This window comes from Gossypium arboreum, chromosome 10 (genome assembly GCF_025698485.1).
Source record: "Gossypium arboreum isolate Shixiya-1 chromosome 10, ASM2569848v2, whole genome shotgun sequence".
Taxonomy (NCBI): Eukaryota; Viridiplantae; Streptophyta; class Magnoliopsida; order Malvales; family Malvaceae; genus Gossypium; species Gossypium arboreum.
The window spans coordinates 119,389,096-119,407,556 of NC_069079.1; the positions used below are offsets into that span (position 1 = coordinate 119,389,096).

Here is an 18,461-nt window from a genome sequence, read left to right on the forward strand (position 1 = left end):
GTTGAGTTCTACATGTTAGAGGTATCAAATTGTTATGAAATTTTAAATGGGAGGTCCTTAAATGATAATTAAACCATTGTATAACTTGTTGGACAAAAATGGACTTGATTGGGTAAATTTTAAAAGAATAGTAAAAAGGGTATTTTGGTCATTTAGGGGTAAAATGAATTAAAAGACAAATTTTAAACTCCAAATGTGTCCCTTTCTTCTTGCTACAGCAGAATGTACCAAGGGCAGCCATGGTTAGGGTTTGGCCAAGCTTCCAAGCTTAATAGTAAGTGATTCCGAGCTCCGTTTTTAATGTTCTATGTATTTTTGAAATCTTGGTAACATGATCTGCTCATTTCTACCATTATTTTGAGTTAGGATTTATGTTTAAAAATTTACCCATGAATGATATGAATGTATTTTGATGTTTAATGGTAGAATATGAAGCTTGAAATTGTGCTAAACAACTTTTGCTAAGCGATTTTACGTGAAAACGAGTAAAACGGTATAATCGATAAAAATACCTAATGTTCATAAGTACATGTTACAGTGAGAATTTGATGTTTCCATAGAAAGGAAAAATGATCAGCATGTCATAAAACATAAGAAAATAGGAAGAAGTTTAATTTCCGAACCTTGGGGCAAAAGTGCAAATATGCAAAAGTTTAGGGGTCAAAATGAAAATTTATAAAAATATGATTTTTAGACCCATATGAATAGTGTGACTAATTAGTAGGCTAAAAGTGATATTATAGATCAAGAAAATCGAGATTTGGGCTTAAATCGGGAAAATACAAGGTTGTGGACTAGAATAGTAAATTGCCATTTCTGGATCCGAGGTAAGTTTGCACGTAAATAATTTATCTATTCTTTTTATTTTATTATATTTTGTTATCATATGAAATGTTTTTATTTTATTATATTTTGTTATCATATGAAATGTGGCTGCCTATAGAATGATTATTTTTTGTAAATTGCAAATTGAAAAAGGACTATGAATAAATTGTAACATGTTGGAAAGTAAGGAATTTCCCGGTTGAACCTTCGGAATAGAAACGATACGAATGATCTATTGTGAGGTCACATGTGTAGTACTAAGTGTAGGCTACTACGTGTACCGGATAATTGGTCGCATGTGTAGTACTAAGTGCAGGCTACTATGTGTACCCGATAACTTCAATCACGTGTGTAGTACTAAGTGCAGGCTACTATGTGTATCAGATGGTTAGGTCATGTGTGTAGTACTAAGTGCAGGCTACTATGTGTACTGGATAATTGGTCGCATGTGTAGTACTTAGTGCAGGCTACTATGCGTATCAGATAGCTTTGGCTACAAGTGTGAAAATATGTGCAGGCAACTGAGTATCAGTTATTATTCTGAAGAGGTCAACGGGAAAATCGATTAAGTAAAAATATATGTGAACATGATTTTATGATGAATAAGTGCAGGCATATGTTTAAGAAAATTTTGAGCAATATGCTCGATATTTGAGTGGACTTCGATAAGACAAAATGGATTAAGTGAAATTTTATAAGAGTGAATTTTAGTAGTAAAACAGTGTTGGACAACAGCAGTTTTGTGACTTTGAAAATTCACCAAAAATTGTGTAAGTTGAATTAAATTTCAAATAAATTATGGAATTAAATCTTAATGAGTCTTTTTTATATAAAGGAAACAGGGGGAGAAAAAGAGTTTTATATTATGTGATATTCTAATTTTTGTGAGATAGTGTCAGAATGAATTCGAGATCCCCTGTTCTGACTTGGAAAAATTGTTAAAAATTTTAGAAAAATAATTATGGGTTATAATTCATATTCCTAGAATATTTTATAATTCTACTTTTAATAGAAACAAACGGTAACATTATCCGAGTCTCGTACTATGAGATAAATAAATTTTAGTGAATAAAGGTCGAAGCTGTCAAACAGCAAAATAGGGGAGACTTTGAATAATAAACTGTACTTATTGACTGGACCAAAAATTCTGAAAATTTTATGATGGAAATATATATGAGTATATTTTCTAGGAAAATTTACGACTCTTAATTTGGAGTTCCGTAACTCCAGATATAAATGATTTAGTGACTCAAGAAAGTAGCTTAACCAGAACATGTGTAAATGTACAATTGGGTTAGTTTTACTATGGAAAGCATGTTAGTAAATTGCTTATTATTATTTCATGCGAGCTTGCTAAGCGTAAAGCTTACCCCCTCCTTTCCATTTCTTTTAGTGTTGTTAGGTTAGCTTAGGGTTGGAGATCGTCGGAGGCAGCATCACACTATCAAGCCAACACCTTGACAGTATAAACATATATGCTAGAATTATCAAGTGAGTGGCATGTATAGGGACCTAGTTTTATAACATGTGTTATTATAATTTGGCCAAATATATTGGTCTTTAGTAAGCTAATGATTCTGACTTATAAATCTAGCTATTTATTTATGTTTGATATTGGTGATGTGCATATGCTTATTTGCCATACATGGTTGGTAATATGTTATGTGTTGTTGTGAATGTTTAAGTCCGTTAACGCCTCGAGCCCTGTCTCGGTGAGGGTGTTACATCGCCTCTTGCTTAGGAGATCCAGTGTCAACATGGTCAATAGGATCTTACACCATGACATCACCCACTATTCAATTGGAACCTTGTCCTCAAGGTTCGAATAGACTTCTTGATGACCATCATGGTCGAGTAGAAAGGGTAATGGTGTAACCTGCTGCATTGGTTGGCCCCGGTAAGGTTTAAGTTGTGAAATGTGAAGACAAGATGGAGTCGAGCGGATTCTGAAAGTTTCAATTTATACGTTACTGCTCCCACCTTTTTTTCTACTTGATATGGTCCAAAAAAACGTGGACTAAGTTTTTGTTGCCTTCTCAACCGAAGAGATAATTGCCGATAGGGTTGAAGTTTTACAAAAGCCCAACTTCCCACTTCCAACTCCAATTCCCTTCGTTGTTGATCTGTCAGATTCTTCATTCTGATCTGAGCTTTCATCAGATTTTTCTTTAACACTTGAAGTATCTCATCTCGCTCCTGAAGATGGTTAACCAGTTCATTTCTTGAAGCACCTTCTAAAAAATCTATAATAAGGGGTGGGTCTCGGCCATACAAAGCTTTAAACGGTGTCATGCCTGCTGAGCTTTGATATGTTGTGTTAAACCAGTATTCTGCCCAAGGCAGGTATTGTTCACATTTACTTGGATCTTCATCTGCCATACATCTTAAGTACATCTCCAAGCATCTATTTAAGGCTTCAGTTTGTCCATCAGTTTGGGGGTGGTATGCAGAATTCATGCATAGCTCTGTACCTTGAAGTCTCGCCATTTCAGTCCAAATATCACTAGTGTATACTCTATCCCGATCACTAACTAAGGATTTAGGGATTCCATGTAGCTTTTCCACTCATAGACCAATATCCTCGCTACTCTTTTGCTATCAAACTTCTTCGGTAGTGAAAAAAAATGAGCATATTTGGAAAGGTGATCTACGACCACTAAAATGGCTTTTTTCCCATTAGATTTAGGCAACCCAACAATGAGATCTAATGATAAATCCTCAAAGACTTGTTCTGGTATAGGCAGTGGTTGTAAAAGCCCAGCAGATATCAAACTCTCGCTCTTCATACGTTGACAAGTCTAGCAATTCTTCACAAAATTTCTCATATCATGCTTTAAATTTTACCAGAAGAAATTAGCTGCAATTCTCTGATACGTATGGTTTATTCCTACATGTCCTCCAGTTTTGGAATCATGAAACTCTCTCATCAACAAAGTCTTGAGTGCAATTTCATTTGGAACTACAATGCGCCCTTTGAACACTATTAGCCCTTCTTTCTCTTTGTAGTCTCAATGATCTTGTTGATTTTCCTTAAGTGAATATCTCAATTGGCGTAATTCTGGATCCAAAAAACTGGCCGCTCATATATCTTCGAGTACACAAAACACATGTCGAGATAAAACCATGCAGCTCCCTTTCATTTTCCTAAACAAAGCACCAGCCACCTCATTCATTTTTCCTGGCCTATATCTAAAATTCAAAATCATACCCGATCAACTTTGATAACTATTTCTGTTGTTCATGAGTCTGAATTGTCTATTGATTTAACTCTCTCAATGAGCTTTGGTCGGTGATGATCACAAATTTCCTGCCGAGCAAATATTGTCTCCATTTCTCCACTCTGTGTAATTGCAAACATTTCATGATGGTATGTCGAAACGGCCTGCATTCTGGGGCTCAATTTTTTACTATAAAAAGCTAAAGGCTTCCCACATTGATGTAAAATGGCTCTGATCCCCACTCCAGATGCATTAGTTTCCAATACGAGGCTTTTGGTAAAATCCAACAGTCCCAGAACAGGTGAGGTGCATTGACATTGCTTGAGCTTCTCAAATGCTTCCTGCACTGTATCAGTCCATGTGAAAGAAGCTTCTTTGTGCAACAAGTCAGACAAGGGAGCAGCAATTGAGGCAAAGCCCTTGTTGAATTTGCGATAATATCCTGCAATTCTTAGGAAGCTTCTCACCCGTTTTACCCTAGTAAGCTGTGGCCATACTTTAATTGCCTCAAATTTCTGAGGGTCAACTGTTAAGCCTTCTCGAGTTACCAAATACCCCAAATACTCTACTCTTTCTTGTCCAAACCTACATTTGGATGCCTTAGCCACCACCTCACACTCTCTTAGCCTGGTCAAAACTAGCTTAACATGGTTTAAATGCTTTTGCCAAGACCCATTGCAGATTAGAATATCATCCAGAAAGACTAAAATAAATTTAAGCAAGAAGAACTTGAATACCTCGTTCATTGTAGCTTGAAAGGTGGAAGGCGTGTTGGTTAGGCCGAATGGCATTACGAGAAATTTGTAATGGCCTTGGTGTGTCCTGAATGCCATCTTTGGTACATCTGAAGCTCGCACTCGTATCTGATGGTAACCTGATAGTAGATCTAATTTTGAAAAAAACTGTGCACCTCCTAACTCATCGAACAATTCCTCAGCAGTGGGAATGGGGATTTTATCCTTAATTGTGATTGCATTTAAAGCCTTGTAGTCGATGAGAACCTCCGCTTCCCACCTTTTTTTTAACCAGTAACACAGGAGATGAAAATGGGCTCTGGCTCCTTCTGATGAACTTTTATTCCAGCAACTGTTTGACCTGATGTTCCACCTCTGCTTTCTGGAAGTAAGGTTAACGGTAGGGTTTCACGCTCACTGGCTTGCTCGACGGTTCTAAATGAATTGCATGATTAAATGCTCTCTCGGATGGCAATTCTTTGGGAGCTTAGAATATGTCTTAGAACTCTTCGATCAACTAGCGCATCTCTTTCTATTCAATTGCTATGGTGGGGTGCTCGGCTCCCAACACTTGCAAGCTGTAACACTCAGCTACCCCATTGGTTTCAGTTATACGTCTCAAGGATTGAAAATGAGCGGGTTACGATTCCACTTTCGTCTCCTCTTGCCATACGTGTTCCCCGTTTCCTTGATCAAACTTAAATTGTAGCTTCGAAAAATCCATGGTGATCGGTCCCAATGTGGCCATCCAAGCCACCCCCAACACCATTTCAGTACCCTCTAGTGGTAGCACATAAAAATTCGTGGTTATCTCCGTTCCTTGAATCCCCACTTTCAAATTCTTCACACACCCTTCATTCTGTAATGTCGCCCCATTACCTACTAGAACTTTGAAATTAGAAGCAGTGGTGATAGGTAAACCCAAATATTTAGCTGTACGCGTCTGGACAAAATTGTGGGTACTTCCCCCATCGAGTAAAATGCGCACTTCACCATGCCTTTGACTGGATCGTGTTTAGGGTCATATAGCCTACCAAAGCATTAAACGACACAAGCAATTATGTGTCGTCCGCATTATCATGTCCATCAGATTTTGTCCCTCGCAGGTCCCTATCTTCTCGATTTTCCTCTAGGGTTTCCTCGTCTATGAGGAAAAACTGTAGCTCCTTGCATTGATGACCCTTGAGGTACTTATCATCGCAATAATAGCACAACCCTTTCTCATTGCGTGTCTGTGCCTTTACCGCAGTTAATCGACGCGGTTGATTATAGTTTATTCTTGGAAGAGGAAACTCTAATGGTGGAGGTCGCCCTGGTAAGGATTTGGGTCCCGAAGTGAACTGAAAGGAAGTGGTCAACACAGGAGGTAACTTGGGCCCAATACCTTTCGGCACTAATTTCTTTAGTTCTCCCGATTTCACCTCATAGAAGCAGGCCAAGGCTAACACCTCGATCATTGATTTGAGCCTCTAACCCAGTACTTCATGTTTAATATCAGATTGCAACCCAGAGATGAAACACTGAGTTAAAAATTCCTTCGACAACGATGCCGTCGTTCACATGGCCATTTCTTCGAACTGAGTATGGTATTCTTCCACCGTGGATGACTGTGTAAGTTTCGTCAATTGTCCTTTTGGTGACTCAATTTCTGTGATAAAAAATCGGCAGCGAATGGCTTCTACAAGATGATTCCACCTTGATAACTAACGTTGCCGTTGCATCCAGCGATACCAGCGTTTCGCTATTCCTTCCATCCGAAACGATGCCATGGTGACGCGGTGGTGGTCTTCAGTATGGTAGAACTCAAAAAATCCTAAATGGAAGCCAGCCACTCCTCAGGATCCACTCCTGTGAAGATTGAAAGTTCGACCTGCGCGGGTCGAGGAGCAAAAGGGAAGGCATCTTCTAAATCTGATCGCATCTTTGCTTTTCCACGACAGACGTTGGCATCTCCCTTTTGTGACAATGAAAGTGAACTCTACAATGACGCCGCAATACCTGCTAAACTGTTTGGCCATGTCCTGTAAAGTTTTCTCAGTGATCTCATTTCATCGACTTTGGTTTTCAGCATGCTTCTATAGGGACGCAGTCGATTCTTGCAAAGTTCTGATTGCTTCTGTGTTATTAACCATGGTAACCTCTTAACGAAAGCACCAAAATGTTAAGAACTCAGTAGCACAAACAATGAAAAATAGAAGAAGATAATAGATTCAGGGATAATATCAGTTTTTGATTTTTTGATAGCCTTTTTTATTACAAATGAAATATTAAATAGTAATCCTCATAACCGATTCAATAGCAAACAAAATCCATTAAATTTGTTCGCACCCTCCTTTCCTTCACTCCCCTGCGTCGGTGCCTTTCCTTCACTCCCCTGCGTCGGTGCGTATGTGCATTAGCTGGACATTCTCATGCTGCCTCGCCTCTTGCTTAGGAGATCCAGTGTCAACATGATCAATAGGATCTTGCACCATGACACACTTTCCCTAAAAAAAAGAAAAGTGTATGCACAAATGAAGGCTCTCTTTCTTTTTAAGTAATTTAATTTAAATAATTCGCGCAGATCGTTCTCTCATTTGTAAGGTTGTTGAAACCCACAAGAGCTGATCCTACTGCTTTAATTACGAATTTAAATTTTATGAAGTGAGATTCATCCTACTAATGAGAATTTAAATTCTGTCAAGTGGATTGATCCTACTTCTCTAACTACGAATTTGGTGAATTTTGACACTCATCAATGAGATGAGATAAATGATAAATCTAAAACTTAAGACATTCATTTTGATCCAAGGCTGCAAGTATTTTCGTTTTCCAATATTCTCATTGCAAAAATTCTCAGCCAATATACAGATGGAAATATCTAAAAAGAATAAGTAAATAACACGTAGCAAAACGACAGTTTGTAGTAAATTAAAGACATAGATTCGTTCTGTATAAAGTATACAACATGATGGAACATAATTTAATAGCAAAAAAGGTGGAAGAAAATGGCCAAAGCGCCATGCAAAGACATGGCTGTTCTTGGCAAAGAACAATAGGTAACTTCTTACTATACAAACCTCAGTTCCCTCAAAAACTTGAAAGGTGAAAAGAAAAAAGGAACAAGAACTAGTGCAATTGCCTGTACTAAAATTTTAATGCTTCTCTAAACTTGATGCTAAAACTATTTTGCAGGCCTTTCTTACCAGCACCGGCGACATTTCCACCCTGCATCATCGCCACAAACTCATTGTAATCGATGCGTCCGTCCTGCATATGATCGGTAGAATATAAGATCAGTGCATAAATTATATGCAGGCAACAAAGTGCTGATAATAATTTAGCACAACATTGACATATTTTATGGTCTTGGTTGAAATGAAGGATTGATTATTGCAAATGGATGCATTGAGGGTTTTATTATGAGAATTAGATACCTTTACATGATCCAACGGCTGACCATTTACGGATCTTGAATGTGGAAGTTAAGGAAAGGACTACCAACTCATTTTCAGGGCAAGCTTTCTTAATTTTGGTCAACTATATAATGTATAATGATCTAATTAAATAAAAAATAAAAAAAAAAAACAGACTACTTACATTATCCTGATCAACTTCTCGGATCATTTCTTCAAGGCGAACATCTTCTATGCCAAACTCCTCGCAAGCTTTTTGGAGCTCATCTGGAGTAATATAACCACTACCATCCTTATCAAAGTAGGAGAAGGCAGCAAATAGATGATCTTCTTTCTCGATTTTGTTTAGGTGCAGCGTAGCAGCTACAAACTCCCCGTAGTCAATTGTGCCACTATTATCAACATCAGCCTGTAGTTTAACAAATTTGCATTAGAGACAACTTGTCACTGCTTTTTCCCAATTAGCCTTGTATTAGGTATAGAACAAAGAAGACAAAAGGTAAAAACCAAGAAAAACTACTAGATCATCATTAGATGTCAGTTTTGTGAAACTAAAGTCATGTCTGCCACTGTCAACTTTGGACAAAGACATGGTACTGGGTACACATTCAATTATGCTCATACAAATTGAGGCATGGAGCGGATGCAATTGTAATTGCCTAAGACCGTTGAAGAATCCATATGATTCCATGGTTGAAGACACTCCATACCATTTGGTATATCTTCCTTCTTCCGGTATATCTATATTTATTGCATTTAAACACTGAAAATCCTAAATTGAGTAAAGAAGCCTAGAGATCTCAACAAATTCACAAACCATAGCTACCCTTTGGAAGTGCATAAGCAGACATGAGCTGCCTTAAATGTCTCTTTCGAAAAGAAAGAAAAATTCTTGAAGCAACCACCCCTACACTTATTCCTCGGATGTAGATAAGGAAGATATTCTAGAAATTTCATTGAACAAGCCGAGAGGTTTAAGTTGCCACCGCTGTTACTAGATTTATGTAAAAAAGGTCAAGAAATGGGTTTCCTCTGGTCTAGGAAAGATAGTTGAGGAAGAGAAGGGTTAACTAATTATCCCCTAAGAGAATCATCCCAAATCCACATAACATTAGTCCTGGCTGACTAGCAGTCGGTATACTTACTGCTTGCATAAGATCATAAATTTCAGACTCCTTAAGATTAGCTCCAACTCTTTTCAGTCCCGCTTTAAGTTCTTCGAATGTGATCTGACCACTGTTGTCAGCATCTATCATCTTGAACATTTCTTTCAGGCCAGCTATTTCTTCTTCAGATAGGCTCTCTGCAATTACCTGAATGGAAAAAGAAAATAAATTTTCAGTTCAACATAACTGGAAAATCTAAAAAAGGTTTTAAATGTAAAAATAGGTTTTCATAGTTTGAGTATCCACTCAAGTCTTCATCCATCAATCCCTCCATCCCCATCTCACAACTTTTCCCATATATCATGCCTAGCATGTCAAGAGACTTACTCTAAGAGCCATTTTCTTGAGCTTATTCATTGCAGAAAATTGCTTCATACGACTTAAAACAGCAGAATCAAGAGGCTTGTCAGGAGCAACACCATCAATCTGTATCCAAGGGTGGCCTGCACAGATTTTTTAACAATATTAGCAACGGAAATAATGCCCTCCTGGAACCTAGTGTTACACATTTTATCATATAAGTAGGAGCCATCTGCATTGCCAATAACATGGCAGACTGGAATCTTTCTACATAATAATAACAAAAGGAGCTCAGTTCTAATACAATTCTACAAAAAAATGCAACAAAATGCACCATTTGATGGTTATTGCTGACTTTTGGCTATTTTCTTTTTGAATAACTGCTACAAAGCAAAAGAAAAAAGTAAAATACAATATCATAATTGATTAAAAAATGAACAAATAATTAAAATGTAAAGCCAATTATAACATTACTTGTCTACACAAAATTGAAAATTATGCACTTTGTCATCTAAAACAATTACATGTTTTGTATATAACCGTTTAAAAGTTTTATTTGCTTTTGTATCCAAATGTAGTTTTTGCTTCCAGAAGCAAAGAGAAAAAAGTAAAACTGCTGACGAAATGGAGGCTTAATAAATCCTAAAAGTTCTTTGATAACAAAAAAGCTGGACCGGAATAAAAGAATGTGGCTTACACAAAACTTCATGTGCAGTTAACCGTTTCCTAGGGTCTCGGATGAGCATTTTCCTCACCAAATCTTTAGCACTTTCAGAGATGCTAGGCCAAGGATCAGAATCAAAATCAAGGTCACCATGCAATACCTCTTCAAATATGCCTTGCTCGTTTTCTACATCATGGCAGTGAAAATCAAAACATAATCATGATGATGTAAACAAAGGGGCAGCTAAAATAATTGCACTTGGCTAAATTAAGGTTGTATTAGGAAGTGACTAGTCAAAACGGAGAAAATCTTACACATCAGAAAATTTCTTACCAGCCCAAAAGGGAGGAACTCCACTTAAGAGAATGTAAAGAATTACTCCTGCACTCCAAACATCTGCTTCTGGACCATAATGCTTTCGTAAGACTTCAGGGGCAACATAGTATGGGCTCCCAACCACATCAGTGAATCTTTCACCTGCATGGCAAAGAATTACAGTTAAAAAGTAAGTAAATCTTCTCTTAATTCCTCTACTGATGTTGGTAATCACAAATGGGATCAATTTTCTATGTTATATTGACAATGCAAACCAAGGAAGATCACAAATCAATGCATGAATAAAAGCTCTATAATAATTCTTTACAAATAAACAAATGGAAAGCCTAATAAATTTCATGCTAATGCAAACCAAAAGAAATCTTTGTCTTTCTTAAATAGTGATTATTTTAAGAAAGAAATGGCCCACTTTAAGACTGGGGCTCAAAGTAAAATTTACTTTTGAAACTCTAAACTATAGATAATGCAAGCGAATTTTGTTCAAACAAGAAAACCAAGGGAAAGGAACCTTGTGTGTCACAATCATTAAAGAATCAAACACAACTGACATGCCTAAACCAATGATGAAAGCATAGGACGTAGATGTGCAAGTGATACCATATTATCATTGCCTAATGGCTGGCTGGCTGGTAGCAGAATATAACCATAGGGCTAACAGCATATAATGACTCCCAGTGTCACAAACCATTTGAAATGTAATGTATAAGACCGATATGAATATAATTCCAATGTAATATCAAATTTCTGACAGGAATTGGTAGCATGAATAAGCTCTCTGTAGCAAAGAATTTCTTAATTTTTGCTTATTCAATAATTTAATAGGAATTCATTTACTAGATTTGGACCTAGAAATAACTCATTTAAGCCAAGAAATCCATGCCGTTTCAACAATAAAGTGAAGATCAAATTGAAAAGGCTTAGCTAGCCTAAATACTACCTGGCTTAAAGAATATTGATAATCCAAAATCAATAGCCTTGAGAAGTGCATCCTCCTGCTGATTCACAAAAAGAAAATTCTCAGGTTTGAGATCTCTATGCATAACCCCCAAAGAATGGCAAGCTTCCACAACCCCGACTATAATCCTCGTAAGTGCAGCTGCCTTTCTTTCTGTATAATGTCCACGCTGAATGATTCTATCAAAAAGTTCTCCACCAGCACATAATTCCATAACAACATGAACTGCCACTGCATCCTCATAAGCTCCTTTTATAGATATAACATTCGGATGCCCGGCCAAGTGGTGCATTATCTGAATTTCTCTTCTGACATCCTCTACATCTTCATCAGTTAACAACTTCCTCTTTGCGATTGATTTGCAAGCATACTCTCTCCTAGTTGACTTCTCCAGACAAAGGAAAGTCGTCCCGAATTGCCCTTGTCCTAGTTTTCTCCCTAGGCTAAAATATTCTTTGAAATTACCAGTCCTTGTTTGTAACACAGACTCAGTCCTAAGCCCTGCACTGGACACCCTTTTCATATGAGGAAACTTGGGTTTGGCCGGTTTTTCGGGTTCAGTTTCCGGTTTGGTCTCTGGTTTGGCCTCCTCTTTGGCCTCTTGTTTGGTCTCTGGTTTAGGAATTGTCACTTGCTCTGGAGGTTTGTTTAGGACTGGCAATGGTGATTCAGGTTCTCTAGCTGCTACCTCACTCCCAATTCCCCCATTAGAACTCGAAACCGAGTCATCAGGCATTCGGGACCGCCACATTGCGGCGGAAACCGATTGGAAAAACCCATTCTTGGAAATGCTTGGTCCTACACAAGTATTCCCCATCTACTCTGACACTTAAATTTCTTCTTCAAAATACAATCAAAAGTTTTGAACATTAATATCTAAAACCAATAGATGGGCCAATCTGATACCAAAAGATCTGATCTTCCTAATAAGAATCAAGCTCCCTATATTCTCCTCTAGAAGGGAAAATCTTTATATCAAAAACCAAACTAGAACTAACTACTTACCTACAAACTTCAAAATCTATCCATAAAAAAATGAAAGTAATGATTACAACAACTACGGGAGATGATTGTAGAAGCAAACCTGAGAAAAAAGTCAACACAATCATCAATCACCAATTAATAAATAAATTAACTATGCAAGAAAAAGAAAAACACATACAACTCCTTGGATCTCAAATTCAGTAATTGGAAAAATCAAACTTGAAATGCTCAAAAGGAAAAACACCCCAAAAGTCCAAAAGGAAAAAAACAGAAACCCAAATGAGTAAAGTTGAAGGATGAGAAAGTTAAAAGAAGATCATTGGAAAAATAAGTTTATATTAAAAGGAAAAAAGTATGGTTTACCAAGTCTTGGCCTACTCGTTGAAAAAGGAAGAAGTCTGTTTTCCAAGTTTTACAACTACAAGAGAGTGGAAGTGGGGAGTCCTTGAAACTTGGTTTATATCTAAATCTCAACATTATTTAATGTTTTTTTTATCGCATTAAAATAACAAGAAAAGAACAAACATATGGAAAGAGGCATAAACGTGTGTTTGGACATAATTTGCAGGGTTTACGCGCTTGGCCGGATTTAGGGTTTTTATCAATTCCGGGCTTATCGGTTAATGGTACCATTAATTGAAAGCTTTCCTGACTTTGTATTGGGTCCTGTCCCATTTTCTTTTATATATGTTCCATTTCAATACGCAATACAATAAATTATCCAACTAAAGTGCACCAAATGCCCATATTTAGAGTCCACCGTTCAATTAAATCGAGTAACACATTTTTAAATTAATTAAGGTAACGAGTTTTATTTTATCATTTGAATCATTAATTAATTTATTTAGATTTTATAATTTTTTTAAAATTAACTTTTTATATATTTTTAAAAATTAATTATATTTTTTTAAAATATATAAATTTTAAATTTATTTTGATTTTTTATATTTTTGTTGAGAAAGACTAATTTGTTCATTTTAAAATTGACAGGACCAAGGTTGTATTTACAACAACTTGTTATTTGAATTATTCAAATTGTAAAATTCAACCCATACTCGAAACTCAAATTACTTATTCTAGTTGACTCGAATAACTCAAATAATTTGAATCAATTAACTCGAAATTTGAATTTTTTTATTTTTTCTAATCGGATCAAGTTTTGCTCACTCCTAGGTATATTTAGGTAATTTAATTTGTGTGTAATTATTTGTAATTAAATAAGGATAGCATGTTTGAGTAACTATTGTAATTGGTAGGTCTATCGAATTGAGTATAATTGGAGTACCCCCAATTACAATTTTCAATTCTTAGTGAGAAAGTGAAGTTAGAATAATTATATAGGTAATTACACCAAATTTAATTTTAAAATTTATTTTTATTCAAATTATAAAATTATATTATAAGCATGATACATACAAGTGTTTGGATTATTATATAATAAAATAATTTGTGTATTTTATAAAATTATAAAAAATTTATATTATTTAAATGCTAAAAATTTCTAAAGTTATAGCCAAATAATTTGTTATAAAAAATAATTTACATGTTATAAAAATTTTTATAATATATTTATTTATAAAATTTATAACCAAGTATGGATATAATTTATTTACGTGCAATGCTATATATTATAAAATAATCTATTTATTCATAAAAATGTTATAATTTTTTATAATAACTTATTTATAAAAATATGACAAAATTATATTATTTATATGGAGTGTTGTGAAAGTTTCAACAATTTATAAAACCTTTTTTATAAAGGATAAATATTATATTATTTTGACTTAATTTACATATTATAAAAATAGATATAACCTAGCCTAAGTCTTTCTCCGATTAAGTCTATATAAGTTTTATAATTAAAGTTACAAATTATTTGAACTGCGAACATAAATATTATAAGGTCAATGGTAATTATCATATAAAAAAGGTTTTCTTACACTATATCGTGTGGTATGATATCATTTGAGATAATAGAGTCAAACACAAGCACTATAGACAACTCATGAGCTCTTTAATTTGACACATTCAATAATTCGAAATGTGGTTAACTAAACATTTGTTGTTCTAAAAAAATATTTCTCATATTAACCACATCACCTTTGTATAGCATAAAAAAAGTTGAATAGTACTAGCATGTTGCATATTTTATAACTTCAATCATAGATCGAATTGAGATGATCCATATACTTCAAAGAGTATATAAAAGAATGAGATCTTAATAATTAGATAAAATTGCATATGATGTTTAATTTTCTTGTTATTTTTACTAGTAATTGTATTATCATCTACTTTTTAGACTAACATTATGCATATGACGATTTGATTTTAATCTTTATTACTTGTTTAGAAATTATTTTTATCATACTAATATTTTTATAATAATTAATATTTTAAAAATATAAATTATGTAACAATGTAATTACAATTTGTACTACCAAACATGTTATAGGGAATTACAATGTAATTATACTCTATCAGCCAAACACGTCTAGGGAATTACAATTCTTTGTAATTACAAGAGAGTGTAATTACTACCCTAGCAATTACAGTTCCATTCAGTTACTTTGTGATGTCTAAACAGACTCTTAATATTTTGGCCTTTATAATTATTTCAATACACAAACAATAAATTAACTCGTAAGACCAATTTAATTAAAAAGTTTGTAAGTAGTATAAATTTAGATGTTTTATTTCTATTGAGGGTTAAATGTGGATGGTGGCTTGATATGATGGTTCGTTCACTCGGAAGGCATGTGAAGAGTTGTTGAGATGTATCAGTAAACTCGAATTGGAGAACTAAATTGAAAAAGACCACAAATTAACTGCTTCTATTGGAAGAAACGGGGAAGCTAGAAACTGAATTGGATAAAGTTGAGAATCAAACCTGGTTCGGTTAGAATGGAACCAGTCGATTCCTCAATGGAAGACATAACGATTGAGAATAAAAAGTTCTTATAAGGTTGGAAGTAGCACGGGAAGGGTTATAAATAGTTGGGAGATAGTTTCCAAGGAAAATTTTTATTCCCGACCTTGTCCCAATTTCTCTTGTTCTTTATTTTTTTCGGTAGCTCGAAAAAGGAGTAGTCATGGAAGGTTCCGCATTGAGTAGACTTCGTGAGAATGGAGTTGAAAAAGTAGGGAAAGCAACAAGCGAGTAAGGTTATTAACCCTTCTGTGTATATAGTATTAAGTTATGGACATCATAACTATTTTAAGGGTTCTGCATGCTTATGGAAGCTTAAGCTTTTGAGATGTAGCGTAAGTTTAACCAATGGATTTTTGGTTGTAAGCTACTGCCCGGAGAATGGAAGCTCTGGTGTTTAAGATAAGGAATAAGCTATGGAAACGATAAGGATTCAGGTGAATTTCAAACTCCAACCCTATTAGTGTGTTCTATGTTGTTAAGCATGTTGTGTTTGCATAAGCATAAAATATGATTATATGTGCATGCATTGCATGATTGTGGGTAAACCCTAAAAGAATAAATGAAGTTAGGATGGGAATGGGGAGAGAACCCATTAGTTATCGCCTTGGGTGAAGCTCCGAGCCTTGCAGAGGGAACACTACGATGTTCAAGCATCAAGGTTAGGTGGTGTAAAGAAAGTAATGGGAAGACGATTCGGGAAATAAAATTTTGGAATAATATTTACCGCGACGGCGGTATTGACTAATCCTTTAGTACAATACCGTGACGACTTTATATGACGTAAGACCATAAATGAAAGATGCTATGGCAATCTGGTATGTGGTACATAGTGTAAGACCATGAATAAAAGATGTCATGGTAGCATGGTACACAGTAAAGGTATATGGCGTAAGACATGGATGAAAAACGCCATGACAACAAGATATAAGGTATACAGTGTAAAACCATAAATGAAAGACGTTATAACAGCCAGATATGATGAATAAGACCATAGATGAAAGACACTATGGCATCAACAAAGTAAGTCTGTCGGGATAGTAAACACAGAAAAAAGTAAGTCCGTCGGGACAGTAAACACGAAACAAATATGAAATCCGCCTGGATAGTAAACACAAGGTAAGTTGAAGGGGACGTAAAAAATGAGGAAAAAGGCTATTAGACCATAACTCAGCTACGACAGCCCTAGAGTCTGCCATGAAACAGATGCGGAAGGTATGCCAAGACCTCAAGTGAGGAGTAGGAGCCTGTGCGCCAAGTATGAGAAACTATGTAAGTGGAGGAAGGGGCAAAAAAAGCATAAGTATGGAGAGCGGACATTGAGGAATCTGCCAAAAATGATGGAAGGCAATAAGGTATGGGTAAAGACCCAACGAGAATTAAAAGAAGATAGAACAAGCGAGAGCTAACCTGTTCATGGAAATGAATAGAGGAAGTATCTGAGGATCGCAAGCAAGGATCTGAAATGAAGAGCCACTAAAGGAAGCTCAATGTAGTTTTACCCAAGAAGTAAATATCGTGAAAAGGATAAGGATATTATCCAAGGGACAGTGTTTCTATCAAGATTGTTCCTCTTTGAAAAAAGTCTAATGCAGCTATACCGTAGAAAGGATAACTCTGTAAGAAGGAAACGAGTAAGTAATATGGCAGAACTCGCATAGTTGCCAGAACGATAAACTATGGGTTTGCCAAAAGGGCGAAATCTATTGTAAGTCAACACAACATGGAATGTCAATGAGTCCATCGGGACTAAGTTATGGTTAGAAAGGGTCTGCCAAGGATTGGTACGAATAAGTCTGCCAAGAAAGGTATCTCCTAAGAATTCTTGGATGGATAGTTGAAAAGGATACCAAAAGGGTTCATAATGGGAAGCCGAAAAATAACCATGTCAATTTAAAGTCGACAAACACCCCATGTAAGGGGGAAAAAGTAAGGAAAGAAATATCAAAAGTAAGGAATGAATTCGCCGATATAGCAAAGCGTCTGAGATAGTCGAGTGAAGAGTTTGACCAGAGAAATGTTTCATGGCGAGCCAGTACACAAGGAAACCCAACATTGATTATGAAGAGACACCAGTGGCAGATGTAATAACGTTTAGATATCTGATTAGTCTGATAGTGTGTGAAAAACTTAATATCTATTTAACAGATGTCATTACAGTCTATTTGTATGGCTCATTATATAGTGAAATTTATATAAAATTCCCTAAAAGATTTTAAATCCCAAAAAATATAAAATTATTGAGAAAATTGCTCAATCAAATTAAAGAAGTCCTTATATTGATTAAAACAACTTAAATGTATATGGTACAATCGTTATAATGAATATCGATTTCATGTTTTTAATGCATAACAATATATTTAATTATTTCATTTTTGTGAGTTGTTTGAATTTTAAATTGAATTTTCTCTTAGCAATTGCTATTTATGAACGAAGTCCTCAAAAAATATATGCGGATTTGAATTTGTGATAATTGTTTATGTTGATGATTTAAAAATTATTTGAAATCTTATAGAGCTTCAAAATACAATATATTATTAAAAAAAAAGAATTTGAGATGAAAGATTTTAAGAAAACAAAGTTCTATGACGTCCTATAGATCGAACATTTAAAGGATGGAATTCATGTCCATCAGTTACCTTTTACAAAAAAGATTTTAAAGAAATTTTACATGGATAAAACATATTTATTGAGTACCCCGATAGTTGTAAAATCACTAGATATGGATAAAGACTCATTTTTTCCTTATGAGAATGATGAAAAGCTTTTAAATCATGAAGTATCATATCTAAGTCCTTTAGGGACATTAATATATCTTGCAATCAACATATGACCTGATATAACATCGTTACAAGTTTGTTAGTAAAATTTAATTCTTCTCCAACACATAGATATTAGAATGAAATTAAGCATGTATTTAGATTTCTTAGAGGAACCATTGGAATGTAAGTTATT

At 35.1% G+C, this 18,461-nt stretch overlaps 1 protein-coding gene across 4 annotated transcripts; it reads right to left on the reverse strand.

Annotated features, from left to right (window-relative positions):
• Positions 1 to 6,870: 6,870 nt before the first annotated feature.
• On the reverse strand, positions 6,871 to 13,187 carry LOC108489336 (calcium-dependent protein kinase 1). Of its 4 annotated transcripts, none has more exons than XM_017793809.2 (9): positions 12,941 to 13,187; positions 11,576 to 12,677; positions 10,636 to 10,779; positions 10,336 to 10,488; positions 9,666 to 9,781; positions 9,318 to 9,485; positions 8,357 to 8,581; positions 7,963 to 8,026; positions 6,871 to 7,263 (listed from the first exon to the last, which is right to left on the reverse strand). In XM_017793809.2, exons 2-9 carry the CDS (start codon positions 12,408 to 12,410, stop codon positions 7,232 to 7,234), a joined length of 1,737 nt encoding a protein of 578 aa, XP_017649298.1. In that variant the 5' UTR covers positions 12,411 to 12,677; positions 12,941 to 13,187; the 3' UTR covers positions 6,871 to 7,231. The 4 variants fall into 4 exon arrangements, with proteins under 4 accessions (XP_017649298.1, XP_052875622.1, XP_017649294.1 ...); XM_053019662.1 differs by lacking the exon at positions 12,941 to 13,187 and adding an exon at positions 12,756 to 12,922; XM_017793805.2 differs by lacking the exon at positions 6,871 to 7,263 and having other exon boundaries at positions 7,579 to 8,026; positions 12,941 to 13,174.
• Positions 13,188 to 18,461: the final 5,274 nt, after the last annotated feature.

Excerpts from the sequence above, each read along its gene's own strand:
- LOC108489336 (XM_017793805.2), bottom strand. The coding sequence starts at position 12,410 with ATGGGGAATACTTGTGTAGGACCAAGCATTTCCAAGAATGGGTTTTTC. Across the intron at positions 8,582-9,317 it reads TTTATGATCTTATGCAAGCA|GCTGATGTTGATAATAGTGG; the intron begins GTAAGTATACCG and ends GTTAAACTACAG. Across the intron at positions 8,027-8,356 it reads GAGAAGTTGATCAGGATAAT|GACGGACGCATCGATTACAA; the intron begins GTAAGTAGTCTG and ends GATCATATGCAG.